At 33.3% G+C, this 16,710-nt stretch overlaps 1 protein-coding gene across 3 annotated transcripts in view; it reads left to right on the top strand.

Moving 5' to 3' along the window:
• Positions 1-16,710, top strand: part of LOC136339798 (limbic system-associated membrane protein-like) — a 173,372-nt gene that overhangs the window by 86,946 nt on the left and 69,716 nt on the right. The window contains exons 1-2 of one of the 3 annotated variants that reach the window (XM_066283293.1): positions 138-434; positions 11,537-11,943. In XM_066283293.1, coding sequence (XP_066139390.1) covers positions 11,844-11,943 — 100 coding nt within the window. In that variant the 5' untranslated portion in view covers positions 138-434; positions 11,537-11,843. Of the gene's footprint in view, positions 1-137; positions 435-9,751; positions 9,827-11,536; positions 11,944-16,710 lie in introns of those variants that run through there. The other 2 variants (XM_066283295.1, XM_066283294.1) reach the window with 2 other exon arrangements.

The following is a 16,710-nucleotide window of genomic DNA, read 5'->3' on the forward strand; positions in this document are numbered from 1 at the left end:
TGTAGCACAACAAAATTAGGGAACTTTTCGGCCTTAATCAGTTTCTTTCAGCCCTCTAATTCGGCAAATTGGGGGAATAAAATCCTATAAATAGCCATTGAAGTCATGGCGAAAGTTTAGTAGTTTTACGCCCGTCGTCGTCAGTTGATTGCGGTTGTGTTCCCGTTCGGGCACGAACTTTATTTCATTTTCTTTCTCTGTCTCGTAGCGAAGCAATTTCGTGGAGTTGTTGCGCCAACTTTTTCACTTTTTGGGACCCGATTCCGGATTACTTCAACTCCGGTTTTCGTAACCGTGACAGTTATGTGATCAGCGTTACGTATGGAGTATTATTATTTCCGGTTATGTCTTATTAAGGTGACAGCTTGGTTTCAAGCCCTGGCTTAATGCTTAAAGGCCACAAGATTGGAAGTATTTAGACGCTATGCGATGAAGTATGTACTATTTTTTGTCAATTTGACGATGAGAACGTACCAACTTTCATATCTTAGGTCCAGTTTTTTCAATATCCAGTTAAGGAACGAAAAATACTAACTGTCAGATGAAGTGCTCTTCAAACTGCAGTTACAGGTTAATTTACAGTCTAGTAAGAGCGGCTGTCTGAAACGCCTCCGTAATTGATATAAATACGTTGATTGATGGTTAACATTGACTGTAATTTACTTCACATGCAGTTTTAACGGATCTGACTCTTATTATCAAATTATAACATCGAAAGCAACTTTCGTTGTAAGGAGTATCAATTTCATGACATCAGTGAGGTGTAGTGCATTGCTCTCTCATTTGAAACTCCACCAAAATGGAATACAATGGTGGTTAAATAAAAAACAATCGCTTGTCAAAATGCATATTGCACCGTTATATAATTGCAGCCTAAATGACTATTTGGCAATCTAAAAGTTTTGGATATCACGATCAATTTTAAGTTCAAGTTTGGCATAGAAGCTCCCATCAATAGCTTAAGCATTATTATGTTTCTAACGTTTCCTAAAAATCAGCTAGACGGCGGAACAGAAACAGAAAATAAAAACCTAGAAAATCAGGAATTTTTTCTCAGCCGTCAAGATACCAAAACCATCCAGGACGTTCTTCATTAATTTAAAAAGTAAAGAGAAAATCAAGCAAACTGGCGAAAACCAGCTCATACTCAGCGTAATCGACTAATCAATTATTAGAGATCAAAGAGCAAATTTTTTACGGAGAATGCCAAATATATCAGGTGCAATTCAAGGAGAAAAAAAATGTGCCACATAACACGAGAAGCTACCACTCTCATACAAATTAGATGAGGTCATCCCTTAATCAAATATTCAGTAAATTTAGGGTAAATATTCTCAGTAGGATTCTGCTCAGCAGACCCTAGTTTTCCTATTTCAACAAACTCATTCCCAGGATTATCAATGTTTCAGATAAATCAAAGAGAATTTTGTTATTAACTCGAAGACATTGAAAAGAACGTACTAAAAAAAACATTTGGAATAGTTCAGGTTGGATGAGAATACAGGGTGTAACACATCACAACAGGGATGTTTCAGAGGCCGATAGTACTCCGCCAAACAATAAAAAAATGCTAATTGTCAAAAACACACCATCATCGATATATAGGGTGGTAAATTTAATTTTTTTTTTCATATTTTGAGATTTTTTCGCGTGTCCACGTTCAGTAAAGTTTTTGGAAATGCGAAACGTCAAATATTAAAACAGAGTTATTAAAATAACTGAAACTCGACCACCCTGGATTACAGACCGAAATATTGGACTTTTTCAATATACATTTTTGAATTTTGCAAAAACGGTGATAGATATGAAAATACCGCAAGATACCGAAAGGCTAAAGAATTGAAGAACGAATTTTAATTTGGTGTCAGAGTTCATACAGGTCGTTTCAAAAAAGATACGCATATGAGCATGAAACTCTGTAGGTAGCTACTGACAATTTTGGCATTTTGTTATAGAGGATCAAGCATAACTCGAAGCGTACGTGAGAAAACACAAAATATGGGGAAAAAATGTTAAATTTTGCCACACTGTATCTTGAAAATTGTGCGTTTTTGTCCATGGGCCTATTAGCATTTTTTAAAATTATTTCGCAGAGTATTATCGCTCACTAAAATATCTTCATGATGATATGTTACACCCTGTATATTCTTTAAATAATAGATAAAAGCAATTTTCGTACTACCCATGTTCATCAACATGATCTCATCTTGCGGAAAATTTAATTCTCCTTCTTTTGTTGACAGGCAGTCTCGATTGGCCATGACCGATTTTCTTTAGTGTAGTCGCAGTAACTGGAATTTTTTAGGCTATTTTTGACGGGAATAAAAGGTTTTTATCAGATCCCCGGTTGAGACTTCGCATATTTTCATAAAAACTTTAGAAAAACTTCTTTCAAGAATGGTAATTACTTAATACAGAGGATTCTAGACCAAGTCCTGGTGTAAAAATATCGCTCGAAGTAACGTTCGTAAAATATATCACTGGAAAAGTCGGAAGATAACGGTTACAGCTGTAAAGCCTCCTCGAAAAATAGTTTGATAATGGAAGGTTTTACAACAAGCATCCTCTTTTCTATGTAAATATCAGAGAAGACGAGTCATTCCGACCATTTTTGACAACGCTTCTTATGTTGGGTTAACACCATATTAACATTCTAATGAAGTGAAGCATAGAATAGTCTATTTTTCGATAGTGCCGTAACATATTTTTCTTAAGATTTACTTGCAAAGAAAGAAATTATAATATAAATATGCAAGTCGGTCTAGATTCTCATTCAGTCTATTAGAATATTAGCGTAATCGTTAACATGTACTACTTAAAAATCAAGATAGATCATTTGAAGTATTGTATCTGCCCGATGTATCAAACCAGCGAATAAAAGTCCTGATTCTTTGTTTATATGTAACAGCTTCACGAACAAATTAGAAAATATAGAAGTTTTACATTAGAGTTCTAATTTAACCTCTTTTTTGGGCGCTTAATATTATTTGTCTTATTCATTAACCAAATTAAAATTCTCCCCACAGAGCAAGGAAGTTAATCAGCCCCAAAAGAGATAAAAACGACCTTTTTTATCTCATTGAAGGGGTCCGTTTTCGCGGTGAACTGCCTTAAACAAATCTTTATCGATTATCGATTGGGCTCAGTTGTCTGTTCTGACTTTGATTTAGGGCTCCGCCTCGGCAAGAATGCAATCGAAAAGTATATAAAATGGGGCTGAAATTGTTAATCGCGAATACTTGGAAATCGAGCTCATTTGAAAAGTTGCTTTATAAAACAACTTTTATGTTGAATATTAGGTGGGGATATTTATTTTACGAATGTCAGTGAAACTAGGCAATAAATTTTAACTCCTTTGTTTCGTATTTTAAACCACTTCATGCGCTTAATATATCATATTATTATCTTTTATTCACATTCAGCCATAAATGTCCCTGTGTCTTACTGAAGTGTGAATAAACTTGGCTAACTCATGTTAAAAAACATTATCACGCCCTGGTTTGTAAGTAATTTAATTAACTCAAATTTGTTCTTCATTATTCAAACAGAATCTCAAAAGACCAATATAATAAGAGATAATAACAAGCGAATTTTAGAACATTCCCCCTTTATCGGAAAAGAAGTTTCGTTTTCACACCAAACTCCCTGGAAGAAAACTTTATTGATTGTCGATACAGGGTTAAAAGATTTCGGCTTTGGGTTTGCCGTATGGGCTTTACACAGAGATTTTCGCATAAAATACCCAAATAGGCAGGATTATCCATAAATTAATCTTATAACTTTTTCCCAAGATTATTCAGTTTTTAATAGATTATAATTCGCTCAGAAAAGAGTGTGAAAACTTCGCTGGCAAGTTTTAACAGGCTTAGTGTTGGTTTTGATACATTGACAACATAAAAGTTCATCAAAAGACGTATGAATTTCATATGAGTTGTAATTTAAATTCTGATTCTAGATAAATGGGATAAGCAAATATCTTGATTACGGGGAAGATTTACAAAAAAATGTTCTAATAAAGTATTTTTAATTTTCCGGGGCTGAACTTTTTATGCTGTCAATTTTTTATCCAAGATCATCTTCACCTGTTTTTTGGGGTCCACTTCATTTTTCCTAATGCAACATTCAATTTTTTTTGGAGATTCAAATTCGCTGTAGACAGTAAAAATGTATTTCCTCGAAACATTTGTTGCTAAAATTTATAAAATTAATAATAATAATTCTGGGTACCAAATAAACTCTTCTCTCGGCAGTTCTATAAGTTTAATTTCATCAATTTTTTTTTGAAAATAGACGAATCAAATGTCAAATCTAAATCCATATTTTAGATGGGAAGACACGCGTCTAGTTTCGACAAATTTCTAGTAATAATTTCATAAAGAAGTTCCCGACATTAATAAACTGTAATGTACCCTTTTGATACGCCTGCGCTATGCGCGCTTGTCAAAACATCACGCCTGATATGCTAGAAAAAACCACACAATTATTTCAAAACAGAATTGTTAAGTGCCTTGAACAGCAGGAACACCATTTAGAACATTTGTTGAACTGATTTTTTTTATAAAAAAGTAAAATTCACTAAATTGGTCAAATACCAAAATAAAGTTTAATTAAGCGTTTATTTTGTATGTAGTATTGTTGTGAATTTTAACTCTCTCAGCAAAAGATTTTTGCTGCCGATAGTAAATTCGAAGCCTCAAAAAGAAATTGAGCGTTTCATTTGAAAAAACTAAGTTGACTCCAAGACAGGTGAAGGTGATCCTGGAAAAACTTTTTACAGCATAAAAAATTGAGCCCCCAAAATAAAATAGACTTCACTCGAACATTTTTTTGTACATCTTCTAGATTTCAAGATAATTTCTCCTCCCATTTATCTGGAATCACCCAGTACTTCCTTTAACATTTGAGGCCGTGGAAACGTAATCATTTGAGTATATATTCAGGTTTTCCTTTAATCTGGATAGAAAACAGATATTTTTCTTATTTGTCGTAAGTTTATTAGTCTCTAAGAACTTATTTTTTTCCCGCCCCACTTGTTTGTTTATACAAACAACTGGTGATTTGTAGTGTTTACAAACTTGTTCAGATGCCACTGATGCAATTAGGGAATCTTGTTTAGATCGTTATTAAGTTGTGAAAGACTAAATTTATTTTTAATTTTCTTTTGAAGCTTTACGTCATTTTTTATTTTTGTTGAAATTAAGAGGAGATACGATTTTATTCTCTGCTGGCGAAAGAAAATCTTTAATAAGCGTTGAAATAATGAGGCTCAATAGAGCTAAGAGTTGAAGTCGAAGTAAAGTTTATTACCATTGAGTAGTGTAATTTTACTTATTGAATAAGAATGATGAAACAGGAATATTGATTTACGTTTGTAATAAGTAATTTGAAAAAGTTCAGCGTCGGAGTAATTAAGAGCAACATCTCTTGTCACAAAGGAGAAGCCGAAGGTTGTTAGCAAAATTAAGTATTATTCCATTTTTAAATAATGTAAGTCAACATAAAATCATTATTCTTTTATCAGGTGAGAAGGTTAATTAACCTTATAAATGAAATCTGTATAAATGATGGCCATAATTATTAATTCGAATTCCATTATAGAGAATGGTAATTGCTTATATAGTATTCCCGTTTCATGTTTCAATTTTATTGTTACTAAAGGACTGCAATTTATTTTGCGTCAGTTTCAGTGATTCATCTAGGAAAATCAGTAGAACTATGTGCAAAGAAAAATATCTTCGATATTCTTCCAATTACAGGAAGATTTTAGGTCAAAACCAAAGGCCACACTAGTTATTTTTCTAGTGTGTTTGAAAAAATTTGAAATAATGCATGTCTAGGTTCAAATGAATTTTTTTCAGCTGTGTTTGAAAATAGAATCGAAATCCAAAAATGAAACAGAATCTTAAATTTTATTATTTTTATTTTATATGCCATCTACAGATCTCTGTATGGTGATCGTTGTTGTCCGGATCACTGCTGCACCTATTCGAAAGTAGTGGAGAAGCTTTCTTGGTTCATCATAGAATTCTCAGGTCGGTATCGTTAACCTTCTTACCGCCAAGGGACACAAAAGATGCTATTATTCCCCCCCGGAAGACCTCTATTTTCGAGTCATTTAGTACTTTGTGACCTAACGAATGCTCTCGACTGTGCGGACCATCAGAGTTTTTTTTGGAAATGAGGATTAGAGATTTTGGGGACCTTGAATAGTCTCATTTCTTTTTTTCTATCTGAATTTCACCAGGAGAAATTGGTTGGCGATGATGGTTCTGGGTGCAATCTGGTATCCTTTGGGATTCCGTTTTGGGTCCTTTACTCTTCTTAGTTTATATCAATCACATCGTTTGGCCATTAATGTCGATAAACTTTTCGTCGTCTCCGGGGACCACTTTCAATTGAGTTCTCTCCTTAATCAATAAATGGTCGAACTCCAACTTCCAATTTCAAATATTATTAATAGCAAAACTAAAATTTTTCAGTTTGAATATTCTATGAAATATAAAACAACTAGTTAATTAATCATTGAGAACTCCCGAGAGTAATCAATTCCTGAGCCTCACCATTATCCAGATTAGTATCGGGGTGTAACACTTTAACAATAAAAACCAATGATTTAGAATATCACGTTTCAAAAAATCCGCATTATGTTCTAATCTACATTGGCTTACCTTATGACATACGAGGAGAGCCCCGAAAGTACCTGACCTGGCAGATAGATGCCTATTTTTTTTGATAAAAATTTGATTATCATCATATATCATAAAGACCTAATCTGAAAGAGCTTATGTCTAAAATTTGAGAGTGCTACGTTGATTTGTGTTCCTTTTGAAGCCGTTCTGAGTGAAAGCTTTTAGATATATTCCGAACATGGAGAAAATTGGTCATCGATACGTGGTTAAATATTTTTATTTGAAATCCATCCAACATTGAAACGGAGTTGGATTCTACTCTGGGGGAGTTTGGTTTTTCGTTAACAACTGTAGAATATTGGATGGCATTCTTTAAACGCGTTCGTATAACCTGCCAAGATGAACTCCGCAGTGGTCAACCCAATGATACTCCCGATCTGATCACTCCAGATATTTTAGAAAAAATCCACAAATCTGTACTGGAAGATAGGCATTTTAAAAAGTAGTGGACATCGCATTTTGACCGAATAATTAGATACAAGAAAACTCTGCGCAATATGGGTACCAAGATTACTCCCAATTGAACAAAAACTGCTCCGTGAGAATGTTTCAAGGGAGTGTTTGGGAAAGTTTGGCAGTAATAAAGCCGAGTTTTTGCGTCGGTTGATAATCATGGATGAAACATGGGTCCATTATTTCACACCTGATACAAAAGAGCAGTCAAAACAATAGAGTCAAAGAGGGAAATCGGCTCCAAAAAAAGCGAAAACCGTTCCATCTGCAGAAAAGATGATGGCGCCAGTTTTTTAGGATGCTCGTGGGATTACCTTTATTGAGTGCCTCTCTAAAGAAAAAACAATAAATAGAGAATATTATATAAATTTATTGTAATGTTCCAATGAGAAAATTAAGAAAAAGTGAGCGCATTTGTCCAAAAAAAATTTTGATTCATCAAGACAACGCACCAGGCCACACTTTCTTCATGACGATGGCCAAAATCAATCAACTTAGTTTCGAACTTTTTCCTCTTCCATCCTATTTGCCAGATTTAGCCCTTTCAGATATTATTATTTTTCTAAACTTGAAAAATGGTTCGTTAGAAACAAATTGTCAATAATGAAATGGTGGAGTTTGAAGTTGATGAGTATTATGAAACAATCGGAATTGCTTAATATAAAGGGGTGTAGAAGCCATGGCACATCGCATGGAAAAGTATGGTTCAAAGGAGGATATGTGAAGAAATAATGTAATGTTTTCCAAATTTTCATTCTTTGTTAGGTCGGGTATTTCTGTGACTATCCTCGTAGCTTTGGCGTGTGTTCTCAAACAATCTTTGTGTCACTGTTTATATTGGAAAAATGTGCTTTGCATTACTGGCGTCGTGTTGAAACTAGAGCATTTTGTGGGTTTTTATTCATTGAGCATACAAGGGATTCTTACTTTGTATTGAGTTTTTATATTGAAAATTGTTTGTCTGATTCGTGATAAGTTTGGGCGTGAACTGTCTGAGAGCGATTTCATGCTTCACACGATTTACATTAGACGTAAACAGGAAAACCGAGCCATACAGCTTTCACGTTTGCTTCTCGATTGATCTATCTTTATTTTTATGTCGTGTTGGCTTATAAAAAAAATTATGAAATTCAAAATATTTCAATAAACAACATTAAAACTTGTTTAATTAAAGTTAGCTATTAGTTTTTGGGTTGTCATCTTATAAATTGCAAGCTTTTACTTGCAATTTATGTTCTGTGATAGTGGATAGTAAAAGTGCGGCATTTGCGTCGTGAAAGTTGAATTTGTTCACTAACTTTTGCCATAGCTACCCTGAAAATTAGGTTTTTGCGAACGAACCAATGATGAGAACACCACAAAAGCGATATCCAGTTATGTACAAATGTGTTTTATTGTGTTTTAGTATGTTTTATTTTCATTTGTTTTTGCAAAATAACACTAAAGTAATTAATTCAACATGTCGTCCTTGAACTTCATTGCCATTTAAACGACGTTCATGGTTTTTGCGGACTTAGCTAAAAATTTTATATTCTTTTGAATTTCAAATATCGCAGAGATGGGTACGATCAGGTCGTGCTCTGTCTCTACTGACATTTCATAAATCAGAGATTTTACATGTCCCGACAGGGAGAAAACTAAAGGTAATACATCGGGTGATCTAGGGGGCCACCAAACTGTATCACTTCTACCGATCCCGGTGTTATCCAAACTGCGGCGCAACTGCTTTTGCGTTGCAATTTGTTGCTCCATATGTCACATGCATATGTGCCAGTTCTTGATTGATGTAGTTTTCCATAAAGACCGACTATTTTTCGGACTTTTCTAAATTTGCAAAATTAATGAGTGAATGTGTCAAATTATGAATCAATATTATCTGTTATCAGTCTTAATTAAGTTAAACATTTAGCAAAAAGTACTTAACAGTAAGTATTAACAATTTCTATAGTGTTATTTTGTGTAAACAAGTTAAAATAAAATGTATTAAAACTCGATAAAATACAGTTTTGAACATAACTATCTTTAAGCATTGTAAGGCTGTAGCGTCCCAAAGAGACCTTTGCGGACACGAATTCTCATACTCAAATATCTACTATTGTTGCAGAGAAAAATCCCTATAAATTCGGTTCCATAGTTCTGAAAACCCTGTATATTTACAGGTTTTGTTTTAGATAGTGAAATGTTTCTGTGGATTTTCTACTTAGAATTTTATTAAAAAAGACCATTTGTGGGTGTTTTGGAGCGTGAGACACCTAAAATTCAGAATGAGCCATAAGTGAGACTTGGGACTTAAGCGCTAGTTCCTGAATTTGGGGAGTAAAAGGTCTTCAGGGAATTGCCTTAAAATAAAATGACATGTACTCGTTGACATTCTATATAGCTGTAGAGTGTGAATTAAACCTTTTTTACGCCAGAATTTTATTAATTGACAATTCATTGAAAGGTCTTTATGGTACTTCGTCAGTTGCTACTCTCAGCTTTGCCGTGGCCTTTAATTCTCAGCCTCAGTAAAAAAATATTTAAATGCGAAATAGGAAAGTTGTGGAGATATCGTGTGAGTCGTATGAGAGTTGTTATGCTATTGAATGATACGCGTAAACAGAATAAGCATCAACTTCACATGCACAGTGTGAATTTGATACTCGTTTTTTTCCAGAGGAAAGCAAAAAATCTCTAAACTTAAAGTAAGTATAAAAACTTTGTACGAACTCCAATTTAGGTGTCTATTGCTAAATCAAACCAATGCAAATAATTATCTCAGTTCTGGAATAAAAACCAGTGGGGACATGACACGAGTCATAACAACGGATCATCATTCTCATGAAGATACAATGATATTTTCATATAATCTAATTTATAGCATCTCCTGGGTTAATATTCTCAGCGGGAGCCGGGTTAGGGAAGCAGAGCCTCTCCATAACTCAACAATCTCATTCTTAAGGTTCATAAGGTTCATTCAAAGAAAACTTGGCTATTAGCTCAAAGGGAAACGAAATTATTTATAAACAAAATATGTTTGTATGTGGCCGAAGTTAATTGAAGCGACATAAAAGTATCTTCCAATTCATACACTTCCATTAACAAACCCACATTTCATTGAAAGACCCCTTTTATAATTTTTAACAAATGAAGTGACAGTTATCTTAATTGAAACGGATGTCGAAGCTGAAGCTACTTAGGGCGTAACATGAAAAGTATAATTATGTTCAAATTGCTGCCTGTCTCTTTTGATTTTTTCTTCGTAGAGGGAAAGTTACAAAGTAGGGATGATACACATTGGAAAATGTTATTTTGGATACCTCGTGCTGTATTAACGTACCTCAGTTCGTTACGGAGTCTCACCAGTTGCGCGGAATTATGTATTACGTTTTTAGCAACGTAAACAGCTATTTTGTCAGGATTTATTGGGTCCCTTAAATTTTATAAACACATTATATTTCGATTAAACATGCGCAAACAGGAAAAGGATATGTTCCATTCCTCACGACCGATTGGCCTATAATCGTAATTCGTAAAAAATTTCAGGATATTGTCGACGGTGAAAACACCTTTTTGTCAGGATCTCAGATCGGACTATTCATATTTTCGTATCCATTTTTGGGATAAATTCTTTCCAGAACAGCTTAAAATACGGAAATTCCTGCTAAGTTACTTTCACTTTATGTCATTCAAAGAATTTCTCAAACTTTCCATTAAGGTTGCCGATGGAACTGGTTATATATACATATATATTCTTAAAAGTGTATTGATAATACTTTCAATGGAAAAATATTATTATAAATTAGGAGGAATTGCTATCGATTTTGTATCATGTGTTTGTGTCTGATTCATTATTTTTCATAACTGAGGTCCTTAGTTTTAAATGAATATTTCGGGTGGAATAATTTCTCCTCTAACTTTCAACGTTAACTGACATGAGATTCGCAAAATTTACAATTTCACGAATGCAAAACACGACTTTAGTAATTGAAAATTTAGCAACTACGTACATATTTCTACCTACACCTTGCACAAGGGCAGTTACAAAAAGAGTTATTATCATTTCTGATTAAATTACACTGGAACAAATTCTATTTGAGCTCGGCATACATACTCTCAACTTCGGATGGATTAGGATGCAAAGGCAAAACAAATTAAAGTGAAACCTCGTTTTTGTGGCTCTCTCGCTAATGGCTTAAGCACAAGTCTGGAATGTTGGAAATTACTTTAGTTTTCAAAGTTCCTGCAAAAAATGATGAGTTTATTACCGCCGGCGTTGTCCACTTTTATGAAATTAGTTATTTTCATGTTCGCAAAAAATTCTTAAAAATTTGTGGGAGAAACTATTTCAAACCCTAAATATATCAATTTTTTCTTTCCTATTTGATACAAATAACACTCAACTATTGTTTCAGGTCTCTTTATCGCCCAACAATGAACAGACCTCCTCATTGAGACTTTCAGATGATTCCAAATAGGACAACCGTGAAATCTACCCTCACGTCAATGTATGGGGATTACTGTCTGTATTACTGGATGCATTCTATCCTATTTGTATCGAATATCCAGGAAATAATTATTTCAATCAGTAATTGTTTATGAAACAATAACGCTGTGTGAATAATAAGTCCTTCTATTTTTTCCATATTCACAATGCAACAACTGGGATTAGTGGTTCCGGAAAATGGAAAACTTGAATAGGATTTAGTGAATTTTACTTTGATGGACATCATGGAATTTCGCGTGAATACAGTGTCTCTATCAATGATTGTTTTTTTGCTCAGTGGATTTATGACAGAGAATGGGGCCAAACGCATAAAAGGTGAGTCTATTAATCCCAATCTTCTATCAACTGAAATTGTGAAATGTAGTGAATTCGTATTTTCATATTTGATATTTCTAGAAATATTCATATTCCAAAAGGAAATGTGTATCATAAACCTCAAGGTTATGAGTAGAGTTGTTTAAGAATAAAATTAATATTGACCCTTAAATTCAAACGCATCTGGTCCTTTTTCATTAAGGCTTCGCATCTCTATGTTATTTAATGATGAAATGAACGTACGGCCATCTATTAAATCAAACGTTAAACGAACTATTTTCAGTTTGTGTTAGCACTGCGGTCATACCACCGAGATTAATGACCCCCAAATGGTTCTTCGAACATTAAAGTTATATGCTATCTAAATATTTGTTATTATTAGTTTTGCAAGTGATGTTTACAGAATTTTGTGTTCTTAAGCCATGTTCCGACGAGTGGAATGAAATTGTCTTTTTCCACTATTTGGATACCGATAATCGATTTTCATGTGGGCCACTCTATATCTTCTTCAAGACTTAAAAACTACATGTTATATATATAACATATTTGATATATGTATATACAGAGTTCTCTATATTAGACTATGCATTTTAAAAATCAAATAAAAACTTACTAACCGACATAAAAAAAGTATTGAACTAATATATAGTTAATTCTGTGGAATTTATTAATAATTTAGATTACTGTTGACTTTTTAAAAATCATGTCTTCTAAATACCCTCCATCAACTTCAATACAATTTTGAACTTTTTGAAAGTTCAAAATTTTGCATTATTTGGTGACGTAAATCTCAATTTATTCTTGCAGCTTCATTCCGAATCGGCGCTTTTAACTCCAGAATTGTTGCTACACCACACCAAATAACGATTTTTCGACTGTGAAATTTTTTTGGTAAACAATTTGGGAGAATTTTTCCGCAAATGTCGAACAAGCAGAGATAAAAATTTTAAAAATAATTGTTACAAAAATACTCATTTTTATAATTAACTTAAATCTTAACAAAATTTATGAATTTTTTTTCGTAAATAGTACCGCCTAATGGAAAATTTTGAATTTTGTAGTCAAAATTGCTAAATTGCTATTGTTGATTGCTAAATTGTTGAACTATATTAAGAGACATGATTGTTAAGAATTGAATAGTTATGTAAATTAATAATAAATTCCATAGAATTATCTACATATTAGTCCAAAAAAAGATTTTTTTATTTTGATTAGAAAGTTTTTATTTACCTTTTAAAGTGCATAGTTTACTATAGAGGACTTTGTATGTTAGTATTAGTTTAAGAGACCCGAAAACTAGTTTCATTCCTTATTTTTAATTTATATGTCATAAAGAATATTCTTTATAACACGTGGTTATAACTATCTCTAACCGTTTTGAAATTTCGCAGCATTGAAAGATATGTTGTTAAAGGATTTTCTGGAATTTTAACCCCCTAACGAGTGCGCGGTAAAGTTGCTTTACTGCGTAGATTTGCGGGTTCAACGTAATATTCTTTTGTAGTAACTTTTTACCGAACGAATAACATTGTGGTATATGTCAGGGTAAAAAAGGTCTGTGTACAATCAGACATGGATGCATGCGGGAAGCCTTTTTGCAACACGTGTGCGTATAAGCTTTTTTTTAACACACGTTAATATTTAATTTAACTCTGCTTTTAAATGCAATATTCTCTCGTAAGAAAATTATGTACGACAAGCGAAAGTCGTAAGTTTGCCGCACTGGATTGCTGCATTTACGATTAGCGAGTGATGAAGTATCACTATTTGCACTTGTTAGATAAAGACTATTTTGCCACTTTGCCTTTCAGCGGCCAAAAATTCGATCTTGTTTGATGATCACGTCACCTATTTTTATATCTTTAGTCGTGTTCAAGTTTTTGAATTCCCAAAAAATAACTTTCTTTAGAAAATTTTCTAAAATTTTGGTTTTTTTCGTTGCGCTCTTCAGAGGTTCCTCACCCCACAGATCAATTTTTTAAAATTAATTACCCTGCATGCATTTGTATACGTGATTATTATATATACCAGGGGTGTTGCAGATATTAAAAAACCATAGACTCAATTTGACCGAGCATTTCTAATAAAAATTGTTCCCATTTTTTTTACTACTTTGCTACTCATGGGTAAATGAGTTAATTTTTTTTAATGAATCATTCTGTTGTTTTTATGTTTGAACGAAAAAAATTAATGTTTTAACGTGATTTGTCCTTTAGGAATCTTGTAAAATTGCCCATATTCGCCTAGAACACCCACGATTTGCAATACCCTGGCGAGTGTTGCAGTGGGATGTTGGGTATCCTCGAGTGTCGGGGTTTCGGAAGCTTGCCAAGTTAGTGCAGGTTAGCACAGAACGGTATAAGAGTAAAAATTTGCTGTTTCCAAATTTTAAGAAGGCTCAACGAATGATTCTGCCTTTTCTAACGTTCGTGAAGTTAACAATGTTAAGGAAATCTGACAACCGACAATACCGTTCTCACCACAGGAAGTTATGCCTCGCTAGTTAAAGTTACATCATTACGTTTAACAATGATCTATCTTTAAGGCTTAATCTACGCACATGAAAAAGACACCCTCGTACTATTTCTCTTTCAAATTGAACCACATTTTCCGCCAAGATGTTTGTTTTAAATTAGTTTTTCAGGCAGATTTGAGGGAATAATAATCCAGGCTTCTTCCTTTCAACATGTTTGCGGAAACCGTTAAATTTCGTCAGCGTGTTATTCTTTGACAGTGTAAAAACAGGCCGCTTTATGAGCCATATTCATTAGCATGTAATTATTTGGGAGTGATGGCGGTGATGGATTAAGTCATTCTTTGTTCATTAAGAAGCGACGAGCTTGGATAAGTTGGATAAGGAGTAAGAATATTTCCAAGCCCCCTTCTAATTTAGATGAAAGCATAAATCAATGAGTTGACAGATATCAAGGTTTCTAATTATTTCTAAAAGGGGAAGTTTTCGAAGATTAGATTATGCGATATTGTATGGATCTTGCTAGTAATAGTTTGTAATTGGGATCTATGTATGTATAACTTTTGCATTTATTATATAATAGATAATCAAAATTAAAGAAGCAAGGCTCAAAAGATGGAGAATAAAAAGCTCTATATATGCGGTCAAAATTAGTTGCTATGACAAAAATCGGAAAAAGAATTAGGGTGTTTTTTTTAACATAAGCACACTACTGAATTCACCATTCTTCAAGTTCTAAAAATTCCACTTATGTGATACAGTGTATAAATTTGCATTTCGAAATTAAATGGATAGTCCCCAATAGTCCATTAATCGAATGGCCTCCTAAATCTCCGGATTTTACGTCCTTATTTTTTTTTCTGTGGGGCACGATCAAAAATAAGGTTTAAAAATCGCGTTCTCACGACATTTAAGATCTTCGCCTCCGCATACGCAGAGCTTGTGAGAAAATAACTCCACAACAATTGAAGAATCTCCAAAGACACATTTTAAAAAGACACATTAAATTTATTTAATTAAAAGGTGGATTAGTGGAAGCTTTCAAGATTTAGTTTATTAGTTTATTTATTTTATTACTCTATTTATTTTTGTGGCTGTCATGATTCAATAATATTGCTTACGACTATAAAATAAACTTCACTGAAATAATTAATAATAGTTATTTTTAAATAGAACTTGGTACGTACCCATTTTAACGATTTCTGAATTCAGTGGCGTGCTTATTTTTTCCAAAAATAAAAATGCCGTTAAACCTTTTTTCGATTTTTGACATAGGGAACAAGTTATGTTAAGTTTTGGTCGGGTAAGTTAGAAAACAGTCTTTGCAAAATAAATAGCGCTTTTTATTCTCCACCTTTTCAGCCTTGATCGTTTGAAGTCGAGTTATAAATGCAAAAGTCATCTGGGTCTTTCGACCTTAGATGGGTCAAATGATATAAAGTATAATCAGTGGCGTCTCAAAAATTTCATGTTTTTACATTGAGATGAAAAAAACTGGTATAACAACGGCAGGTCAAGAATGGGAAGATAAAAGATTATTATCTTATAAACTAAATATTATGAAAATAAAGTTAAAATCAAGAAAAATGTTTATAGTTACATGGCATATAGTGATTTAATGAACATATATTGTCACGACCCTGACGTTCTAGAATTGTAACAAATAACCAAAAACCAACAAAACGCATTATTTTATGTGGATAACGCTTCTAAATATTAAAATCACTAAACGTCTAGAGCCTGTATATGAGGGTTTCTGAAATTCAACCAGGAGAACCTCGCTAACCATAAAAAATGAGGTTAGTTAAATTGGGCCAAAGTTGTATAGTTTTTTCTAATACGTTCAAAGGTTATAGGAATTTTCCATATTTTAAAATTACATGCTTTTGGACTTCAAATTCAGCAACTTTGCCTCTGTTTGTTAAACTCCAGAAATGGACACGCTGTATAGAGTCAACTAACATTGTAATTCGGAAATTTGATCAATGTTGTCACAAGCGAAGTTGTATTTCATATGGTTTCCGAGATCTGTAGGTCCCGCTACAACCAAACTTTCGCTGTCCATGATATTGTGGTCAATGGAAGAAATATTCTTTTCTGCTTCGGAGTTTATCTCACAGGTTGAAATCAACCTATTTTACATCTATGATAGATCAGCATTAAGTGTTTTCAACTGATGACCTACAGCTTATATCGAGGACCCAATCAGCATAAATTCCAAGAAATACTTTTAGCGTTTCCTCTTCATTTACAGGACTAAAATGAGAAGAAGTAAAGGGAAGAAAAGTTGTTTA

Source organism: Euwallacea fornicatus, chromosome 6 (assembly GCF_040115645.1).
Source record: "Euwallacea fornicatus isolate EFF26 chromosome 6, ASM4011564v1, whole genome shotgun sequence".
In the NCBI taxonomy this organism is placed as follows: Eukaryota; Metazoa; Arthropoda; class Insecta; order Coleoptera; family Curculionidae; genus Euwallacea; species Euwallacea fornicatus.